The sequence below is a fragment of the Dasypus novemcinctus genome, chromosome 25 (genome assembly GCF_030445035.2).
Source record: "Dasypus novemcinctus isolate mDasNov1 chromosome 25, mDasNov1.1.hap2, whole genome shotgun sequence".
NCBI classification, from domain to species: Eukaryota; Metazoa; Chordata; class Mammalia; order Cingulata; family Dasypodidae; genus Dasypus; species Dasypus novemcinctus.
In genome coordinates this window covers 50,994,508-51,018,642 of record NC_080697.1, presented here as the reverse complement: position 1 = coordinate 51,018,642, position 24,135 = coordinate 50,994,508, and the positions used below count along the sequence as shown (strand labels likewise).

Below are 24,135 nucleotides of genomic sequence, written 5' to 3'. Positions count from 1 at the left end.
TCTGCCGATCGATGGGTAGAAGTGTTTAATGTCAGTTACTTATAAGCAAATGTGTTGCTTCCTGTGTTAATATTTCTGTTTTCAGCTTAACTCATTATGATTACTATTATTAGTATTAGGGAGTTGTATCTACTCAAAGCCATAGGAAACTATTCCATTCTGCTCGTCTTTACCCCTTCTGCTGCAAGGCTAACTTTTTTAGGTTTATGTCTAGGAAGACAGAAAAATGCCTGGTCACAGGCACAGACCACTTTTGTTCTTATTTGGGACTGTAAGTCGATTTACAAAACATATGAATGTAGGTATATTTATTAGTATATTTATTTCCACCAAGCAGCTCAAACAATGTGTTTTGGTTAATTCTATTTAAAGTAGCTCTTATCTATTTAAATAATTTAGGCACATTATGAGAATAAAGCAAAAAGAAGCTTGGTGAAAACACTGGTGTATATTTAGACATGCTAATAAGATGAATTTTTGATATTAACATTGTAAAAGTGGAAGGATTTTTATATACATTTATTTATTAGCAGAAATGAGGGGGGATGTTTTTTCATAAGCAGTGAAGATAAGAGTAAATATCTAAATAGTCTTTGTAAGTATTCTTGTCCTAGATAAATATTACATTTAAAAAATCATGTGTTTTCTTTCTGATCTTAAAATATTTTAAAAAGGGACATCTGAGATCATTGAAGCCACCCTTTTTGCCAATACTGGAATTTTTTTTACAAAGAAATTAGAATACAGAGGAGGAGTATGAATGAATAAGTGAGAGATTGACTCTACTTATGAAATAAAGACCTCAAGAAAATGAAAGTTTTTCTTATATATTAAGACTCTTAAATCACCTTTGCTCTTGTAACATGTGTGTGCAATCAAAGTGAAGCTTAGAAATGCATTCCTCTTGAAAGCAGGGAATTCCTGATAAATGATATATGTCAGATCTTTTGAGCCTTCTTAGTCTTTCAAAGCATAGATTTGATTATTAGTGATTTCATGGTTCTGTTAAACTTATTTCTTGCTAAGCATAATTAAAAGCTCACAACACTAATAACATAAATTTCCCATATCCACTGACCCTGTTAGGTCTGTTAAAACAAGTATACTTTGGCCTCTAATATATGTTTGTAACATAGTAACAAATGTGTATTTGCTGCCCTTTGTAATCTCCTCAGTTGTTTCGTTTGCTTTATTATGAAGAACAGGTTGTACTGTTCTTCATCATTGTCATTTTTTGTGATCTCTCCCTGAACAGTGTTATACCTTCTCTGTTTAATAATACCTAAATTAAAATGGTTTTTATTTTGTGCTAACATTCTGTGTTTGTCTCCCCACAGTTCCTTCAGATGTATTTTTCATCAATTCAGTGTGGAAGGGATATTATGAATATTTAGGGAAAAAACAACCTGCAACCCTAACTGTTGACTGGTTCAATGCAACAAGTAGTAAGGTGAATGCGACCTTCACTGAAGCCTCTCACGTGGAGCTCAAGTTGACAGGTGGGCCTTGAGTGTGTTACTAAATGCACGATGTAAGCATAAGTAAGAGCCATTCTCCTACCACAAAGAAGGGATCTAATATTTATTATGTGCTTAATAATGTTGGATTGGCTTTGCATATACAATATCTCATTGGATCCACTCAATAACTGTGGTAGCTAGGTATTATTGTCTCATTTTAACGAGCATGAAACCAGTACCGAAAAGTTAATTTGCCCAACATTATGTATGTAACATATTAAGTCAAGGATCTGAGACTTATATGCAGATGGAATTATGCATGTCTTCCAAATTCATTCTTTTGATACTCTTATTTTCCCAATTCAGGTCCTCTTCATGTGTTTTTGTTCTTTTTAATGTCACAATTAATAAAAAAAGACAAATCTTATTGATTGATTTATATACAAGTATGACAGACACTTTTAAACACTTGACAAATAATAATACCATTTTCATACTTGCATCAATCCTATGGTGTAATAACTCTTAATTATACATTTTTTTAACTGATTAAGAAAATACACACCTGGAAAAATTAAGTAGTTTTCTTAAGGTCCCACAGTAGAAAATTGGTGGAGGTGAGATTTGTACCCAGCAGTCAGAGTCTTGAGCCCACACACTTAACCAGCAAGGCACAGGCTCTCCTTCATACCTAAATGTAGTGTCGCTATTTAAACTTACCTTTCTACTGTAACTATGTCTCCTACTCCTTCAAGTACCTCCCATAAGCCTGAGATTCTCCCCAAGTTATCCACGAGGCTCATCCCTGCTTCTGAACATCATGACCCAAAATGGCACCCACTGTCTCCCTGATCAGTAGAGAACCAAATGATTCCTCTTTAGGAAGTTGGATAGAAGGTCCGGTTTTCTACCATCCCTCACTGTCCCCCTGTCTTACTTCCTTGGAAAAGAAAATATCTGCGAATAGTGCATGCAGCCTGGGACAGCAAAGTCATCCATACTCATTTATGTTTAAAAGATCTATACTTAGGAATTTATGATCTTGGTATCCTTTTATTGCCTTTCACCTGTGAATGTATAAATGATTTAGACCAGGGTCTTAAATCTGCATATGTGTCAGAATAACCTAAGGATTTTCAAAAAATATTCAAATTCCTGACTGTCCCCCAAATGTAATGAATAACATATTCCTCATGGACCCAGGGGATTTCATGGGTTTTTTTTTTTTCCAAGTTAAATACTCCTAGGAGATTCTGATGCAGCTGATCTCTATGGTTCAGGGTTGGAAATCTCTGACCTCAACCTAGAAAATGATTTGGATGAAGGGATTTTCCAGTTGAGTCCCAGGGATACATAGTGTTCTTGGCTGTGTGAATTCAGATTACCAAATCGAGAAGAGGTGGGGGGAAAACCAATTTTATGGAGTGCCAATTAAGATCTGATATTCCGGTGGACCTGTCATTTAAATACACACACACAATACAAAACTCAAAAAGCTCAAAACTAGGATTCAGAGATTTAGAAATCAAGCCAATTACCAAAGAGTATAGGACTGCTGGTACTGGAAATAAAGCCCTTAGGGTCTCCATCTGCCAGTTTACTTGAAGCGGTGGATTCCCATCCATCCTGTACGCTCTTCCAGTGGATGCTATTCCTGGGATGGTACAGATTTGTTTCTCTGAGTTAGTGGCAATTGCCACATTCTCTATAAAACTATCAAAGTACTTATTATGTGGAGCTGTCTTCTTGGCACATGAGGCATTTTGCATTCAATTTTCATTTTTTACTGCTTATTTACCTATTTTTATTTATTTATTTACTTATTTGTACCTCCTTTGTGCAGGAAACTAAGGATAGTTGCAAGTATTTGGGTCAATCGTAACATCTCTATGCAATATCATTAAACAGCCATTCCACTTATATCAAGAGTTGCTGAAAATGTGACAGTTAACCACTTTAGGCCGTGTATCTTATGCACTACCCAACAATGTCCCTCACCATTTGTTCTCCATACTGATCATTTCATACAAGTTGGGGAATCAGTTTATCTTTAGAAGTAGCTACATTTTGGTTTATTGCTATGGACCTTTTATTTTCCCTATATATTCCTTTCCTCAGACATGAGTAAAATATGAGTAAAAATGCTATGCTTTTTTATTAACACAATTGAAAAAATATTACCTATATTCATTTGGTAGGATAAAGACATGTTCTTTAGTGAAGTGGATTATACCCATTCAAGATAGACAAGTACTTTGATAAGAAGTGATTATATGTATATGATAATAAAGCTAAAATGAAAAATATACAATAATAATTGCCATTCAAATTTTTGTTATCTATTAAATTCTCATCTCTCCACTGTATTCTACATCAAATGACTTAGCTCTTGTGAATTCCTGCAATGAACGCATAACTGACTTTGGTTTTTTTGCAGGCGTTTACAAAAAGGAGGAAGCCCACTTACTTCTGAAAGCTTTTCATATTAAAGGTTCGGTAGATATATTTGTAAGCAAGTTTGAAAATGACAACTGGGGACTAGATGGTTATGTAAGTACTTTTGAAAGATTTGTAACAAAGCCAATACTTTTCAAACCTTAATCTCCCAGCACAGAGTTGGAGGGCAGGCAGCTGAAAATTTCTTAGAGGAATAGCACTATGTCTGCCTCTGGAAAACTAAGCAATCCCTCTTCTTAAATAGTGTGGGCATTTTGCCACTTCATTTTATTACAGAAGAAATCAGATCTCTGAGTAGAGAAATAAATCGGTCAAGGGCACTTGAGTGACTGTTACTGGGGACAGAACCAGAATTTTAGTCCTTGTTCTGTCCTTAACACCATGTTTGCTACTGTGTGGTAAAACGGAAATATTTTGAGGCTCTCTGGTAAGCAAGAACCACTTTGAAAATCCTAAAAAGGCATTTCTAGATAAACAGTAATTTGAGATTTCCCTCTTTATATTCTTTCTTAGAAATAAATCATTTTTTCTGGGTACTAATTCACTATCTGTTTAGAGGGCATGTGGCCTCACGTGATTGGGCTCCTGGCCGATAGTTTCAACACAAAATGAGTTTGACACAATGTCAATTGTTTATTAATTCATACTTTGTCTCCCTTTTTGAAAAGTAGATAACGTATGACTATAATGTTGCAAATTTGTGGCCATTTTAGGAACCAAAGTGAGAGAGAATATATGTGAGAGTGCCTGTGTGTACTTGAGGCTCACCTCTGTAATGATTTTTGATTTTTAACTAAAAATTGTTTACTGACAGGAGTGGTACAAAATGAAATATTTAACATTTAATATCTAAAAATGAGAAATACTAGCCAATTTGTTATAAGCAGAGATTATCATTAACTTATTTTTATACACTATTTTCCTTCCTTTCCATATACATCAGGTATCATCAGGACTTGAAAGAGGAGGATTTACTTTTCAAGGTGATATACATGGAAAAGACTTTGGGAAATTCAAGCTAGAAAGACAAGGTAAAGAGTACTTATGGTACTTATGAAAACAAACATCAATTTGATCTTCAAATGATTATGCTGAGAAATAATGGAAAGTCCATGATTCTAAAAATAACAAAACAAAAACAATGAAAAGATTAACATTTTACAACTCAATGGGGAAAAAATATTTTGAGGAGCAACCTACACATTACAAAGCTCAAAATAAAATTTGCAATATGTATACCAGATATGGAGTTAATATCCATACTATATAAAGAGATAATAAAATAAAAACATCATGAAGACATCATGTTAAGTGAAATAAGCCAGACGCAAAAGGACAAATATTGTGTGATCTCACTTATTTGAAACAATTAGAATTAGCAAACTCATAGAGTCAGATTCTAGAATATAGTTTACCAGGGGGCAGGGTGGAGAGAGGGGTGGGAAGTTAAAGCTAAAAAGGTACAGGTTTCTGGAATGATGGAAATGTTTTGGCAATGGATGGTGGTGATGGTAGCAATTAAGTTCATATTGTGAACTTAATTAACAGCACTGAAATAAATATATGAATATGATTAAAAGGGCAAAGGGCAAATGTTAAATTGTATATATAGTAAAGTATAATTAAAAAAAAAAATCCATGGAACTACACTACATAAACAGTGAACCCTAATTAAACCTTGGACTTTAAATAATAGTACGATTACAAAATATGCTGTCATCAATTGTAACAAATGTTCCACATCAAAGCAAGGTGTTGGTGACGGGGTGATAAATGGGAGTCCTATGTTTTATTGTTCTTTAAACTGACAACTTCTCTAATAAAGAAGGAAAAAGAATGTAAATAAATAATTAAATAAGCGTAAAAAAACAAAGAATATGCACAACTGAAGGATGATCAAACTACATTACCCTAGGAAACCTATAAATAAGAGTGAATAAAAGTGACCAACAAACCAATGAAAAGATCTTCAACATCAAAAATATATGTATTATGGTAACAAAGATAGATCATTTTAAATATCAAGCATCAAATTTTTAAACTTGATATTGGGTGGAGTAGATATAGGCCCTTGGATATTAAATTGTGGTGTGTATATATAAGTACAATTTGGCCAGATGAATCATCACATCAGTTATGTACTCCTCACCCATTCTATCTCTATATCTGAATCAGAAAAGTGTGTTTTGTATATTCAGGTATATTTAATGCAGGGCTCTTTTAATAGTTAAAATTAGAAACACTATAACATCATACACATTTATTATGTGAATAATAATGCCATGTGAATAAGTTGCACAGTGAATAGCTGTGCAATTTATGACATTAAATAGAAAATAGTTTTCTCCTGTATATTTCATTAAATGAATAAGGAATGTATCTCAACATGAAAAAATGTGAATGACATGTAGAGAATAAAAAAGTTTACAAGAACAGACACCTAGGTAGATATATAGATATATATAAATAGATAATACATTTTCATTCATTCTTTATTTTTCTCTACACTGAGTTTTACCTTAGTAATCAGAAAAGGAAAATAAATGAACAAAAATAGATTGGAATTTTATCTCTCCCACTTTCTTGACTTGAAATCTTGCTTAAGTTGTAATATTCTTGAACCTATTTCTTTATCAAGACTCAGTACAGAAGTGAGTTCCCAGGGTTGTTTTGAAGAGAAAGTAAGATACAGTATAAGCCATTGCTTTGTACATGCTAAAGTTCTTTTCATACAAATGTTAATAATTTTGGTTCTCGCTACAAACATAGATGAGGAAAGTGTATTTTTGAAATGACATTAATACCACATTTCTCGCAAATAATATAAACTATATTATAATTTACTTGTAGGTGACTATTAATGCATTAATTTTATAAAGAATATTTCTGTATAGCCTTTGACAGCAAAGCTACCTTTCAGAGGAACACGAGTATAATATTTTGTTATGATTGTTACTGATAAACTCATATTATGACTTTTTTTATGAAGATGCTGAGGAACTCCAAAGGAAATATATGTCAAGTTGTATTTCATTATAATTTTAATAAACCTTGAGCAAATAGGATAAGGAAGCACTGAATACTCTACCACATTCTAAATCCAATGCTTTTAAATAGAAGAGCTTTCAATTCCAATGTCAGCAATGGCCTAGATAATTTTAAATTCAGTTATATTCTCTGGAGGGAAAAAAGTAAAATTAACACACTAGGCCAACACTAATGATGGGTGATGTTTTTTCTTGCTGTAAGCCAAATCCTGTGGCTGCTTGTCCTCTCTGTCTCCCTATAGCTCACGCTCTAGTAATTTTGTTTGAGGACACCCCAGTGAGTTGTACAAGATACTGTGTAAATGTCAAAGTTTACTCATCCAAAGAACCCAGTCTGAACTAGCATTCTGCAGTCACACATTTTCTTTGCACTACCCTGTTTGTTTTTAATCTAACAAAGTAGCAGCTTTGTTTAACAAGTAATCTTTTTTCTCATGTGATGATGAGTTTATTGTCAGGAAAAACCATTTGCTCACAAAATAATTTGAATTACAAGCAAATCTTCCATTCAACTAATTAGAAAAGTCTATGTTAAGTAATACTACAACATTAACCATTCATTTAAGAGTTATGGCTAAAGCCTATTTTTATGAAGAAAAATAAACAACCTCCTAATTGTCTCCAGTCTATAGATGAACTGAGAAAAGTGATTATCACTAAATGGGTACTAAAACCAAGTTAGTTTGAAAGACAACTTTAATGCAAAAACTTATGTAAGAAACTCAGCAATAATTTAGTTTCCTTATTAACACTGAATGACTCTACAGAATGTGAGACATGTGAAACATGAATATAAGGAAAGTATAATATGTAAAGAGCTCTTACAACTCACTAATAAAATGGCAAATAACCTAATTTAAAAATTGGCAAGAGATCTGAATAGGCGTTTTTCCAAAGACATTCAAATGGCCAATAAGTACATGGAAAGATGTTCAACATCACTATAAGGAAATACAAATCAAAACAGTCATTTGGGGGAAGAGGACTTGGCCCAATGGATAGAGCATCCGTCTACCACATGGGAGGTCCACGGTTCAAACCCCGGGCCTCCTTGACTAGTGTGGAGCTGGCCCATGTGCAGTGCTGATGCACGCAAGGAGTGCCCTGCCACGCAGGGGTGTCCCCCATGTAGGGGAGCCCCACGTGCAAGGATTGCACCCGTAAGGAGAGCGACTGAGCACAAAAGAAAGTACAGCCTGCCCAAGAATGGTGCTGCACACTCGGAGAGCTGACACAACAAGATGACGCAAGAAAAAGAAACACAGATTCCCGGTGCCGCTGATGAGGATAGAAGCTGTCACAGAAGAACATACAGCGAATGGACACAGAGAGCAAACAACTGGGGGGACTGGGGAACGGGAAGAGGAGAGAAATAAATAAAAAAATAAATAAATCTTAAAAAAAAACAAAACAGTTATTTGGTACCACTTCACTAGAATGGTTATAATCAAAAAGAAAGAAAGCAGCACATGTTGGTGAGAATGTGGAGAAATCGCCATCTGTCATCTTGCCCTGGTGGGAATGTCAAATGGTGCCGCATCATTGGAATAACGGGATTTTATTCAGTCATAAAATGTAATGACAACACTTGCTCCAACATGGATGAACTTTGAAAGCATTTTGCTGAGTGAGAGAAGCCAGAAACATAAGACCACAGACTTTATAATTCCATTCTACATGAAATGTTCAGAACTCGAAAATCTACATAGAAATACTGCAAATGAGTTGTTATCGGTGGCTGAGAAGAGAGATGGGGATGTAGAGAAGTGACTGCTAGTGGGAACAAAATGTTCTAAAGTTAGTTTGTGGTAAGAGTTGCACAACCCTGTAACTATGTTAAAGAACATTGAATTCTACAGTTTAAATTATTATAAATTATATGGTATGTGAATTGTGTTTCAATAATGTTCTTTTAAAAAGTGAATGACCTGTCTTATACAGTGAAAATATGCTCACCCACATTCTTAAAGAAATGTAAACTAAAAATTAACTAAATGCTATGTTTGATTTAGCTGAGTAGTAGTAATAACAACAATAATAATACAAAGAAGAAGAAATGGGAGAAGAAGGAGTCAAAAGACAAAGAAGGGCACTTGTTGGATAGGATCCAATTATCCAAGTTTGTTTCTAAGTATCGAAATTGAATCACCTCTTTGGAGGGCAGTTAGGTAAGATAAAGCAAAACCAAAATGCATAAACTCTCTTAGGAAACAATTCCAGTACTTGGGATTTCCTACAGATGCTTAGATTTAGATAAATTATTTCATTGTGGTGTTATAGAAAAATACCAGAAAGAAGGCTAATTGTCCTTCCAACAGTAGATTGGTTAAATAAACTCCAGCATTTGCAATCACTGGAATACTCTGCATCTTAAAAAAATTAAACTGTTTCATATGTGCTAATGGAAGAACCTCAAAATCATAATTTAAGATGCCAAACAGAAATATGTAAATAATACACTGAACTTTAAAGAAATATAAGGAGACAAAGCACACAATCATATATATTAATAATACACTGCTGGAAATATACATCAAAAATATTAACTAAAAAGTGGAGGAATAATGCATAGAGTGGGCAATAACACTTTATCATAATTTTCCTCTATACTGTTTATTTTCATATCCTTTTATGACATTCTAATTATTATCATGTGCATGTATTACCTTTCAAATTATTAAAACAAGGGCAAATAATTCAAATTAACAATGTGCTGTAGACAAGGTAATAATTTAAAAGCAAATCCATAGTATAATACTCAAGGACCCTCTTTTGCATTTCTCTGTTATGATATGGAGATGGCATGAAGCCCTTTCAGAAGTTTAAAGATTGGAATTTTGTTATCTATTATGACCAAAAGTATATTGTCTTGTTACTGGTAACAGAAAACAGTTTTGTTTATTTTGAGCAGAATACAAATGTGTTAGATGTCAGAATTACAGAAAGCTGAAGAATGAGGTATGGTAACAATGGAAACCAAAAGATATTTGGGAGCTGAAATACTACAAAGACTTTTACTCATGCCACAAATATTTTCTGAGCACTTACTGTGTTCTAGGTAGTATCCCGTGCCCTGTGGATTCAAGAGGAAAGCTACGCCAAACCACCCTGCTTCACGGAACTTATTTCAGCCTAGTGAATATAAGGGATCTTAGTGAACCCTTACATGCTAGGCATTGTCTAAGCGATTCACATGTATTAACTCATTTAAATCTCAGAACAATTTTATGAAGTTGGTACCAATGTAAGAGTGCACCATCATCTCCTTGTTAGACTCTGCCACTCACTACTGGATGCTCCCGCTGGCCCTGCTGCCAGTGGAATCTGCCTGCTACTGCTGGAACCATCACCAGTGGATAATTAATTTTGCCAATGCCATAGCGAATGGAATAAATTCTAAGCCATCACCTTTTGCTTTGCACCACCCACTATGAATGCAATGCCTAGAATGTAAACACACTGTCAACTGACATTATTTCATATGCTGGATGCTGGGATTTAGAGAGAGCATGCATTTGTCATATTCCACTTTCTCAGTGGGAGGTGAATGCATCTGAAAACCAAATGAAACAAAAAACCAACTCTGATTCACACGTGCTGATATGGAAGGATCCCAAAACTATATGGATTCAGTAAAAACGTTTAAGTGAAAAACTGTATGGTTTAAGTCAAAAAAGCCATATCATTGATTACAAAATAGATTCTCATTAGACTCTACAATAATGTCCACCATAATCCAGAATCTAATGAAGCAAATGTCAAAGAAGATAATTTTCTAGCTTTTATGGGAAAATTCCTGACATTTTAATTTAAAGCGCTATTGCAATACTTTAGATACTTGAATATTTCTTTGCATTTGTTTTATCGAAAGCAAAATTAGATGAAATAAGACATCTTTCAAATAATATCCCATAAATTCTAGCAATATGCAAGTTCAACTTCTTAACAACTCTGCTGTATGCACATGGCTCCTCTCATAACTCATTGTGCTATATGTATTAAAGTGAAATGAAATTAGGCCAAATACTTTTCAAAAGGATATTTTATAAGTAAACTCTTCAAGAGCAAACTTCCTTATTTTGAGAGAGTGGCTTAACTATTTGCTGACTTGAATTTTCCGGGTTTGGAGCTCTTTCAATGCCTTGCGCATATTTGGCACTCCAAATTATTGTATAACCTTATTCCCAATGGTTTGGGATGTTTACATTTGCCTTCCCATCTAATGCACAGGGAATCATGCTTTATCATTCTTTCGTACCCACATAGAAACAAATTGTAACATTGAGCTACATCTTTCTTCTGAGTATTTCTAAACTATGATCAATTTTGTAATCTACCTAAAATAAAAGCAGGCTACACCAACAGATTGGAGATTGTCATGCCATTTATACAGGAACCTGGAGTATTTACATAATTTCAATGATTGCTTTTTACTGTTTTTCTGCCTCAGGACAGGAGAAACTCTATCAATATTTTAAAGTAGTTTTTTATGCTAATTCAAATATCCATAACTAAAATTCAGACTATATAGTGCCACTTCTGCCTTTCTCCCATTTGAAATGTGAGGTACTTTCACAGTGTTGTTTACTAAAAGGAAAGAATTGTCAGTTGTTCCTATCTCGGTCATCAAGATGGATGATAAAATCTTTGAAAGGAGTATCAGTTGGTTTCTTATGTCATTGAAACCACTCCTGCTTCTTGTAGAATTTATATTCATTTATAAAATTTATCATAAAGTATTTCTTCACTCAAACATCATGTAAGTAACTACAAATCAAATATTCTTTTTTGGTTTCCAGATCCTTTAAGCTCTGATCAAGATTCTTCAAATCATTATCGTGGCACCAGCAGCGGTTCTGTGGCAGCTGCCATTCTGGTTCCATTCTTTGCTCTAATTTTATCAGGGTTTGCCTTTTACCTCTACAAACACAGGTACTGTAGAAATGCCGTTTGGTTGAGAACGTTGTGATTGTAATATGTTTAATTCATACCCACATGCCATGTATTTGTGTACAGCTAGGCGTCGTGCTGTCATACATTATGAATCCTTATGTGACCGTTTTCTTACCATAATTTTTCAGTGGGGCTCCTCTGAGTAATTAACCTTGAGAATAAATGAGTGAGTTAAGAAATAGCTTTGTTTTGTTAAGATGAAATAAAAGGTTTCAGTTCTACTGTGAAGCTACATGGCCATATTTTGGAGCATTCAGAAGATATGACAACATTCCAGGCAAAGGTCCTACCGACTGATCTCTATGGCCCTTTTTGACTCCATGAAACTATGGTTTATAAATTTCTCATTCCTTCCATCCTCCAACAAATAAAAATTGAGCTCTATGTACTAAGCAATATTACACGTTCCATTTCTTTAAAGCATTTTCTGATTGCATATTAATTTGCATATCCCTATCGACTTGAAAATGTCAAAACTTGGGAAAACCATCTTTCATGGAATATATCCTTTCGTTGGTGCTTACATAGATGCCAAAAGTAAATGAATTTGGAGGAATTATCTATTCCTTCTATACTTGTCTTTATATGGAGAATATCTTATCTAGAGGACCTTGGCATGTGCCACACTGCTCTGAAATACTATTTGGAACAGTAGCATTCCACCCAACTAGTCATGACTTAAAAACTATGATCCCCTGAAGTAAGACTAAGGTATGTTAAATGTGTCAAATGTTTCTTTATAGAATGCAAATATTTCTACTTCTTTCCTGGTAAAAAGCCTAGTGGGAGGATTTTATTTTTTAATGATGATGAAAAGCTTCAAATATACGCTTTCTTATACATGTTTCAAAGTATAAAATTGTAAGAATTTTCCTACAAATTATGTGTATTAGCTGCTAAAATGTATGTTTTCACTTTCCTATGGTTAATAATGTTCTGAACGCAAAAGATAAACCAGTGCAAGAAATCTCAGATGGCGTTTGCTTAATTACAATTGGCAAATGCATGATTATTTATTTAGGAGGAAAGTATTCTATGCTCCCAAATCTGGTGACCGTTAGCCTTAAATTTCTGTGTGGGGGGTAATTTAAAATTTAGGGAATGTAAAAATAAATCCCACCACCTTATCCAGTAAAATGATATTATTGGAAGTGTTTGTCTTCTTAAAGGAATATAAATGACAACACATCTTCTTTCACAAGTTCCTCCAGGTCATATATTACCTGTTTAGAGACCAAGATACAAGGCATTTATAATTCCTCCAAATTTGTTTTTGGTTTTGTTGCCATCCAGGTTAACCCCAAGGAAAGGATCTGGTCGACTAATGTTTTCTACTCAAGATGTGACAGTTTGGTTGACAAAAGGGAAGCACCTGGGAACCTCCCCTAGGCTTTCTCTGTCCCAGGCCCTGTGCCTTGGAGACGGTTAGCAGCCCCTCAAGTCAGAGGAGCTTTGCCTCAGTGGGTCTCCCCATGATGCAAACGTTTATCTGAATCTTAGAGAAAACTACGTTTTCAGTTTTTCTCTTTTCCTTTAAAAAGATAACACTCCACAATCACGTATATTTATTCACAAATTAAACATGGCCCCTTTATAGGTTAATTTTAAGACAACATAGCGCTGAGGGTATATTCAATCTGCATGACAACTTGATTGTTTAAACCTTAGAATATTCTAAGTGAAGGTAATGTAATGGGAATAGCGCTCAGTCTGTAAAGCCAGTTTATGTGGGAGATACCACGTACCAAATTTTTATAGGAAGCTGATGCCAATTATGTGTTTCCGTTCCTCTGGGCTGGTGGGAAATTTATTCTCCTGCTGAGAGCTCCCTCACTTCCCCAGTTTGCACCAGAACCCAAGAGCCTTGCCTGTGCCTAGGAAAGGGAGGAAGGCTCTCCAAGCTCACTTCTACCAGAAAGGCGGCTCTTAGGCTGTAACTCCTAAGTCTACAGGGGCGTTTAGATTTCTGCTGGTGCCATACGAGGAATGTGGGATTTTTGCCGAAGCAAGGAACCCCGGAGCCCAGCTGCCCAGGCCTGTCAAAAATCCATTTTCTTTTGCCATCTTACCACCTGCCCAGGAAATGGACTTATCATGAGCTTATTTTCCACTGGCCTCTTACCCTCTGCAAATATATATATTTTTTTACAAGTTTTCTTTATACTTCTCCAAATAAAACCTTCTTTCTTCTCATTCCTGAGTGTGTTTTGTTACTTAGATACTTAGAAGTTGTTTCTCAATCAGAGACAGAGTCCCTGACTCAGGACCTCCCGGTGGTTCCTCGGCGTGAGCTGGTTTCTCCATGTCTGGTTCTGTCTAGTCAGCTCTGTGACACTTCTCCAGCAGTTTGGGAGCAGTGCTTACTTGTGATCTGGGTGACTAAATGAAACTTTAGCCAGGTCTTAGGTTCATTAACAGTGGAATTTGCTTACTAACTTCTGCTACCAGAACATTTTCCCAGCTCAAGGCCAAAGGTCTCTCAATTGCTGCAGCAGTCGCAAACTGCTTTTCCGCTGACAAGAAACTAGCTTTATAAGGCTCATGCACTTTCTTAACTTCTCTTTTTCTTAATGAACATATTGTAACTTAAGAAAACTTACTAGTCAATTACAAAAGCTGTACAAAACATTGCCTCCAGGTTCAAGTGACATATGTTCTAGTGTGCCTCTCTTTCTCCTACCTAGCATATTTTTTCTTGTGCAATTTCTTCTAAAAAAAAGAGGAAGTCAGGTGATCCTTATATCTTTTCTATCCCCAAATCCTCCAGTTCTTGAATCATAGCTGGTATGCAGAGGTTTTCTTTTAACAGGAATATAAACAATAGTTTAATATAATAAGTATAATTTCTTTTCTACTGTCTCATTTTTAACACAGCAGAGACAAACTTAATGAAAACAATAGCTAGCACTTAGGGAATGTCAGTATTGGCATTCAATTCAAGTTTTATATTTGCAATTTAATTTAATGTTAGCAGCCCTAAAAGGTAGACATGATGACCAGCATTCCTATTTTATAGGAAGTATTAAAAAATTTAGCCAAGGTCATATTAAGTTCTAAGTGATCAATGGATACTCAAACCAAAATCTATCCAATTCCAATCTTTATGAACTTCCAGTTTGCCAGGAATTTGAGTAGGAGGCAGAGATGATTCTTTAATTTTGAAAATTGTTCCTGTTTTATAAATGCATCTTTATACCGCCAGCCACCAATAAAACTATAAACTCCAGTACATGTGAATATGCACTCCCCTTTCTGTCACTGTGCACCACCTTCTCTGTGACTCCTTGTATATTCAGGACACATCTCACGTAACCATGAGCTGTGTTGCACAGCTTGTACCAAAATTGGGGTTCTAATTGTTTCTTTCCTTCTTTTTCCTTTAGAACAAGACCAAAAGTTCAGTACAATGGCTATGCTGGACATGAAAACAGCAATGGACAAGCTTCATTTGAAAACCCCATGTACGATACAAACTTAAAACCCACAGAAGCCAAGGCTGTGCGGTTTGACACAACTCTGAACACAGTTTGTACAGTGGTATAGCCCTCAGTGCCCCACTAGGACTGATTCATAGCCATACCTCTGATGGACAAGCAGTAATTCCTTTGGTGCCATATACCACTCTCCCTTCTACTCTTGGCTTTGCTGCAGCGACTTTTCACATCGTCTACTGGCATACATTGCAGCGAAAATTTCTAGTAAAATGTGTCAGAGTCTTCTGAGGATCAAAATACAGATGCATCTTCAACCTGAAAGTGGATCCAAACACGCCTGGCTGCACCTGCTTGAAATCAAGGCACACGAAGGAAGACTGCCGAGTCATGCCAACGCGTCATGCTTATTGCCTCAGACTTTCGTAGTTGTGTGTCGCTGGGATGCCTTTCAATGCAATCTTCTGGGCACTTGGATACATCCTTTGGGTGCAGTAAAACATGAGAGCACCACAACATGGTTTTTTTAAACCCCCATGAACACAAATACTCTGAAAAAAAAAAAAAGCTTTCTTGAAGAAGAGCCCTTTCTGATAGATGCACACACCTACAAATGCTTCACTATGTCAACCCTGAGACCTGACCGCCTTTGAGGAACTCACAGCCCGCCTCAGTGTCCATAACTAGGGCCATTTGCAAATTTCCCACTCAGCTGTTCTATTGCAGAATTTTTGATGCACAATTTTTTGCACTAGCGTGTTATGAATGACTAAGATTCTGATAAAGAAAAAAACTATTTACACAGGGTTTATATACACCATCCATTGTATATATGCATCCTCTCATATTGCCAAGCTAAACATTCCACCTTCGGTTTAGTTGGTGTGTTAGAACAATGAAATCCCCAGATATGGCACAGGTTTTAAAAGGAAGTATGGCATTAAAGAGATTTATGTTGTTATTGTTTCTATTAGCTACTTTTATATGTGGAATTAATTGAAGATGTCCAGTGAGAAATTTTTATTTGCCATAGCTTTTCTTTCTTTAATACTGTTACCATCCCATCATTTGCAATAGTATATTACTTAACAGCAGGGGGTCACAGCAATCGTTATATGCCATGTAAAAATGTGGATAATAATTTATTTTAGATAGCACATGAACTGGTGAGATTTAGCTCACAATGCAGTCTTCCCTTTGCATTGTTGTCATTTTTTTTTCTTTCCATGTATCATTCTTTCTGATATTGCTTTGAAAGACAATACAATGCAGTAGCAACTTGAACTCAGTGGGAATTGTTTAGGATCAAAAATTTAAGTTTTCCTTTGGAGGCAAGGAAAAATTACACATACTCTACTCTCCTGATGACAGTTTTTTATATTATTTTGACTTTGGTTTTATGGTTTTAATTCTAGATGGAAGGAAAATCTCATTGGTTTTTGAAGTACAAAATTCAATGTAAGTAGATTATGAGTTACAGTTTAAATAAAATATGTATGATCCTCAATGTGGATTAAATCAAAACAGGAAGTAGATGTGCTAAAAAGAATGTTTACATAACAAATTCAAAGTAAATATCATGTTTCTTTATACTTATACCTGTTTGATAAAAATACTGTGAAAAGGTCATGTTTATCTTATTATTTGATTTTAAATTACGTAGTCCATGTATTGAAAATATCTTTCTCACATTCCAGATCAGAAGTAATAGAAATATCAGAAAGTCAAAACTGGCCCTCATGTGGTCATACATGTCAAACTTTAACGCAGATATAGTTGTCAATTGTATGTTTGAGTACATACATTCAAATATTGTACTTTGAAGGCAGGATTTCAAAAGTAAAAAAAATGAAAATGGAGAAAAACCCACCAAAACTGTCAGGATAACAGCTTGTTCTTCCAAGTCATATTGATTTGAATGTTTTAGTAGCTCTTTTTGACTCAGCTCCCAACTGTTCTGTTACTTGTTTTAGGTGCATAAACTGTTAGGAGGGCATAATTGACCTCTTCTCGTTCCTTCTTTGCCTTTTACTAATGAATTCCCTATTCTTATGCTGAGCTCTCTGCACATTTTTCCCTGGTCAGTCTGACAACATTTCGGAAGATTTGCTCTGCAAACTAGAGTCCTTGGGTAGCTTTTTTTCAGTAGACTAGATAAGGTCAGCAGGAACCAAGCTCCTAACACACACTCTGAGCTAAAACAACCAGAAAACTCGAGAAAGTTTGAGGATCTTTGTGTGCAAGGGAGAACAGGGTTACTATATATATTAGGTGTATATATATACATATCTATATATATTGTACATAACTAAGTTTGAGTCATTCAAACTAGGTGCAAAATGCTGACTTCAGAGTCTGAAATTATGTCTCTGTTCCCACACCCCTGGCCTGCTTGCTGGTCAAAGACGTTTATAAAATCCTGAAATGACAGGAGATACATACATACGGGAAACCACATATCAGATTAGGTATTCTTTTCCTTTTGTGCAAAGTCGAACCGTCCTTTGGTTGCCAGTTTGGAGCATGTTATTGACAAAATTCAATGATATTCTCTGGTGAGAACTCTACCTAGTTTATTCCTAAGGTGTGTGCAGTATGTAATCAAATCTCCTGCGAGGTAGTGGAAGGCTCCTGTTCCAGGCAGTCAGGAACTAAGTTTGCTGAGTGAGGGCTCGAAGACTCTTCCCTGAGGGCAACCAGACCACGTGCGAGGGAAAACAACCACATGCTAAACACAGGTTATGTGCTTCAAAGCTGTTTAAAACTGCTGCTTGTTTCACACATCTTGCCTTTCTTCAGGCTAGCTGCAATAATTTTTTTCTTCTGTAAAATATTTTGTAAACAACAACAAAAAGCTATTATAAAAAGGGGAAAAAAGAACGCTGCCATTACGATCAGGTCAACCCATCATTCCCACACTCCCATCTCGCCATTTCACCACATGCTGCTGACATGAAGTAGGTGCAAAAGACCTTTTTGTACAGAGATATATTTTTTATGAAGAATTTGTAAAATTATTAAATATGCTGTAATTTTTTGATTAATGTAGGTAAATTGTTAAAAATAAATGTTTTTACAATTCAAAACTGTAATTTTCCCAATTATGTAAAATGTACCATCTCTAGCTGATTTTCAGTTCCAATCCTATTACACATGTATTAATATTGAAGTGGCCTGTTAAAATGAACAGTATCTTTTTTGTCAAAAAAAAAATTATAAAGAGAGTGTAATATAGCCTGTGCAATGCCACCTATCTTTAAAGCAAATCAGAGTTCTAATTAAATATTTAATTTTAGATTTCTATTTTTTGTGTGAATTTATTTTTACTTGAATATATGCATCTAAGTCTGCTTCGGGAGGGGGGGAATAATTGAATGGTTAGTAAAGAATCTTTATCGTATTTAGGATAAGGCTCTATATTTTCCCAAGACATTACCATTATCATCAGCACGTTAATAAATACCGTTCTTAAGATGTTATCATACCAGGAAGTGTGGAAACCATAACACTGAAGTTGACAGATTCTCAGTGGCTTGCATTAAGAACAATGATAGATTCTGGTTTCCTCCAAACCAAAATCAATCGTACATTTTCATGAAATTAGTTTTTAATTTTTTTGGAGTTCCTTCAGTAAACTTTCACAACACTGAAAAACACTGGGAAATGCCATGTAAGAAATGTATAAGCATATTTAACAGATCATTTTAAATATCACACTTGACGAAGGCTCCAGAAAATCATTTTTTCATATAGCCTTCAAAATTCAGAGCCAGCTGTCCTCTACTAGTTTTAGGCTGAGAGCGGACAGCATGCTTCACCAGTTCTTAGTGGCCCATCAAGCTAAATGTCTTGCAGCCAACCAGAGTGATGCAATAATTTTCCAGGATCAAATTATTACAAAATGAAAAAAATCAATATTAAAAACAGACCCACTGTGGCTTCAAAGTCACAAAGACTTTTGATATCTAGTTTATAGTTGGGTCTATTTGGGTCAGAAACCATATTTATTTGTCATGCACTGAAGGCCTGCTGTGCACAAGACAGGGTGTTCATGACTTGCAAAGGTACGTAAAATCTAATCAAGGTGGGTTTTATAGTTTTCATTTTATAGAAGAAGTGAAGCTACTTATTTGACCAAGGACACTCAGGCAAGGCTGATTTAAGTTCCATTTTCTCTTGTTTCAACATTCTTCTTTCTCGCTAAAATATAACATTACTAAAATCATCAATTTTTTGTAACTACATTTTTTTTCTGTTATTCTAACTGTAAATAATTTTTAGACTCATTTGGTAAGTAATTTTTTGGACTTATTTGGTAAATAGTTACTACAAGATAAGAATTCCAAAAGAAATAAATACCCCATATTTTTACTTTTATATTACACACAATTACACATTATATATCCTCAAGACATTTTTACCAAAATAAGTTAAAACTAGGAGCTTTGTAATTCTTCTATGGTTCCTTGCCTATTATGTTGAAATCACACAGGGGCTTTACATTTAATTTACCTTTCCACTCATGAATATTAAAAAATATGGTAAATAAATAACTTGCCTAAAAAATGTGTCTTCTATGACAGAAATATTCAGTACGTAGTTGAATGTACTGCATAGAATTGGTCCTCAAATCTTTGTTGAATCTGAGCCAAGTATGTCAGTATTTCTCACACTCATTGCTCTGAAACTTTTTTTGGAAGAATTTAGAATTTTATACATACTCGCGGAAGACAATTAAATGGGCCACAACACTGTGATACTGCAATCCGTTACAAACGCTAAATGCTGTTTCTTTACAGGAATTGACTTGCTCCTTGCCTTTCACGGAGTGTGTTTTTGTAATTATATGGTTATTCAATTTACTGAAGGAGACAAAGTAGGTAAAAATAATATGATCTACCGCTCTAGGTAGCTGGTTTTGAAACCTGGCGTTGCCCACCTTTGCTTTGTGCAACTGTACCCCAGTTATCCTTGGGAAATCACTCCTCTGCTGTTACAGTCAATTTTGGTCGAATGTCGATCACAATTTCGTACCTGCTCTTGGCCAGTGGGTAAGAAGTTGGCCTAAGCTAGAAAAACTCCCCTTCTAGAAATTGGAGTCTTGAGCTACAATGACACAAAGATGAGAAATGTCCAGTTGAATTTACTCTGATTCGCATCCTGCTTTTCTGTGGATTCAAGGAACTGAATTAAATGCTTTTTTTTTTTAACTCTTCAAGTTATCCAGACTTAGTTACTATTGCTTGCAGTCAAGAAACTTAACAGCTGCAATTAGTATGTAATAGCTTTAGAAAGAGGCTCACGGCTTGCCCTGGATCATATAATCTCTACACTGCAGTGTACCCAGGTCTGTTCACTCCAAATCCAGTCCCATGCTACCATGAAGTGTTACCCCTAAACTTAGTCTCCATATGTATACAATGCAAAAATACCAAATAAACTTTCCGCACTGCTGACTCTTCTAAGACATTCTCTTGCCTTAATCAGAATCCCTTCGTATGAGCTAATACCATTTCATGTATGCAACCAATGAGAGTCACATAGAAACCAATAAGTATGGCAAAGTTCTGATTCCTTAGAAGAAGTCAAGGCAACCACTGCAAGGCTTTTTATTATAGACATATTGGGCCACTGAAAGGACAGCAAGATGAGCTCTGCAATACTGTCTTCTAGATACACATTTTGTTTGTTTTGTTTTATTTTTTTTATCCCTTCACAAATATCAAAGCAACTTTTAGTTTTTCCCAAGATTTCTTTTAGGGAAGATGCTGGATGAGAAACTGTCCTGCTTTTTCGGGCTGCCTGGACTGTTTCATTGGTAGGATCATATCCAAGGGAAGTATTTAATTGGAGGTGGGGGCATAATTATTCCAAGGAAATTAGCATATGTCCAACAAGCCTATGCATCAGAAAGATCACCCAGTTGCCCTGAAGCCTGGCCCACACCCTAGAATCTCCTGGCTGGGGCTGACTGCACTCTCAGGCAGGCTGCAGTCATCATTTCTTCTAAAGGACCCCATTCCCCACCTCATCTACTGCCCACTTGTTTTCACCTATTGTCCCATTTCCTGAACTTATCTCATGAAAGAAAACCTGTGCTATAGATGTTGGGCTTTGTATTTCAAATGAATGTTTGAATGATGATAGATTGGAAGACAAGGACTATATAACTTTTCTGAATCCATATGTACCCTGCTATTTTTTCTTTTGTTAAGCATAAAACAAACAAGCAAGCAAACAAACAAAAAAACAACAGACGAGTGTTGAGGTAAAGAAAGCGTTTCATCCTAGGAAATCTTTTAAATCTCCCAGAAATATTTTAGCATCATCTGTAGGAACCAGGGTCAGTGTAAGAGATGTCAAGGGCCTCAGAGTTACAAAAGCTTCTGAACAACAGCTTCCATATTAAAAAGAGGATATTAGCCAACATCTACTGAGAGCCTAATGCATTTCAAGACTAACTTTAAGAGGTGAACCTGCATTATCTCATTTAATTATCTTAACAACTCTATGGGATTAGGTAAGCAATTTCTAAAGAAGGAGGCAACAGTTTAGGGAAATAGGGTAACATGCCAAAAATTATTCAAATTATCAAAGCCAGGTATTCTGATCTTGAGTTCAAATTTAGCCGCTCATTTCCAGAAAAATATTTCTAGGATATTGGGTCAGTGAAAGGAGTACAACTGTTACTAGGAAAGATCATGTCAGCTTAATGAAGAGGACCAAAGAGAGCCACTAAAACATAATTTCAAATTTTACTGTACTAAAAATAACCCTGAAAAACCACCATAATATCATCATTACTTAGCATTTTTCATCTAATATCATTTCCACTAAGGAGCCTTGCCTGCCCGCCTCTGATTTTTCAATTCTCTGTGTTCCCACTTGCCTCTGAAATTTAGTTCTGCCCAAACACCTGTAATATTTTAATTGCACTTATTGATATTCTGTCCCTGTTTTATAGATGAAGAGTCAATGCCACAAAGATATTAAGTGATTGCACAAATCTAAAATGAAGTAAAATACACTCTGGAACTTGGGCCTTTTTAAAAAATGAAAATTAGAAATAGCTCATGGCAGAAGTACTATTATAATGTGACAGGCTGTATTTTTCTGTGCATATATTTTATTGAGACCATCATACCAATTATAGAATTTTGTATAAAATATTTTTGCTAAACACTTATAGCCTATTGCCTAGGTATTAAAAATTATTCCTCAAAAGCAACATTTAAATGGAATCAAAATAATCTTCCATGTGAATGTAACATAACTCATTTTAGTTGCCAATTATGCAACCTTTATTTATTTCCACTTTTTTTTTGGTGTCAATTATCCTTTGGGATTTATTCAGTTAGGTTTTAATACTCTAATAAGAGCGCATGGAGGGGAGAAGATGTGTGATGCCACATTCTCCTCAGGATTGTGTAGCACCACTTTTTTTTTTCAAACTGTTCCTAGTTTGGAAAAACAAATTATTTAATCTTGTTATTGACTTATTTAATATTTCCTTACATTTTTTAGAGAAGTTGTAGGCTTATAGGAAAATTATGCAGAAAATACAGAGTTCCCATAATTTCGCTTCCCCACACACAGTTTCCCCTATTATTAACATTTTGCGTTAGTCTGCATTGTTATAGTTGATGAAACAATTACTTCTCTTGGGATTCACTGTGTTGTACACTTCTATGGCTTTATTGAATTTTTTATTTGGGTAACATCTATACAACCTAAAATTTCCCATTTTGACTACTTTCAAATATACAATTCGGTGGTTTTAATGACATTCCCAACGTTGTGCTCCCATCACCACCATCCATTAGCAAATCGCTTCCATCACCCCAAACAGAGGCACTCACACATTAAGCATTCGCTTCCACTCCCTACATGAGTCCAGTCTCCCAGTAAGCTAGTTTCTAACTCTATTAAATTGCATATTATAATTGTTTCATACATGTGAGATCACACAGCATTTGTCCTTTCTTCATTTTCATAAAGCTTTAACATTTTTTAATGTTTAGTACTCATTTATTTTTCTCATTCTCTGTGTATTATATTTTCCACTGAATTTTGGTGATTACCTTTTCAATCGTCATTAGCTTATTACAGATTAAAGGTATCAATTCTTGCTGAGAGAATTTCTAATATTCAGAGCATTAAATAATGTAGGGTCCTACTATATCACTATTATTTATGTGAATGAGAAAAAATAATGGGAGAAAATTAACTCTAATAGTTGGGCATCACTTTGTTTTCTAACAGTGTCTAAACTTGAACAGTATTCATTCAGATCAAATATTAGATAACATCATTTATCAGGTACTTCTAAAATAATTGTCATATCAATTCAACTACATGGTAGGAGCTATTTTAAGATGTAGGAAAATATAAGTAACAACCAAATATTTTTCCCATATTTTGTGCCCCTCATTAATATATTTAACGTTATTAGAATATCATGTGGCAGAAGTTCCTATATCCATTCTACTTGCCTTTATTTATAGTAAAAGCTGCACTTTCTGGCTGATCCACAGTCATCTAGAATAAAAATTACCTTACAGCTAAGTTTAGCTGCATAACTAAGTGATCATTCATGGAATGAAGGCTTTGTATTGCAGGTGAGTTCCAAGAAGTGTTCTTAAGCAGTGCAGAAATACTCCTTCAACTCTTCATTTTTTTCCTACAGGCCAAAATTTGGACGTGAATGCTGGAGCTTGAACAGCCATGATGGACCATGAGATGTTCAGTAAAGTGACAGCTGGAAGGAGTTTCACACTTTGCACCACG

At 35.2% G+C, this 24,135-nt stretch overlaps 1 protein-coding gene across 1 annotated transcript in view; it reads left to right on the top strand.

Annotated features, from left to right (window-relative positions):
• The window catches only part of CSMD1 (CUB and Sushi multiple domains 1), a 2,093,507-nt gene extending 2,074,856 nt beyond the window's left edge, over window positions 1-18,651 (top strand). Inside the window, exons 66-70 of the mRNA XM_058288018.2 lie at window positions 1,338-1,499; window positions 3,898-4,010; window positions 4,861-4,948; window positions 11,764-11,896; window positions 15,301-18,651. Of these exons, the coding sequence (XP_058144001.1) occupies window positions 1,338-1,499; window positions 3,898-4,010; window positions 4,861-4,948; window positions 11,764-11,896; window positions 15,301-15,460 (656 nt within the window). The 3' untranslated portion in view covers window positions 15,461-18,651. The remainder of the gene's footprint in view (window positions 1-1,337; window positions 1,500-3,897; window positions 4,011-4,860; window positions 4,949-11,763; window positions 11,897-15,300) is intronic.
• Window positions 18,652-24,135: the final 5,484 nt, after the last annotated feature.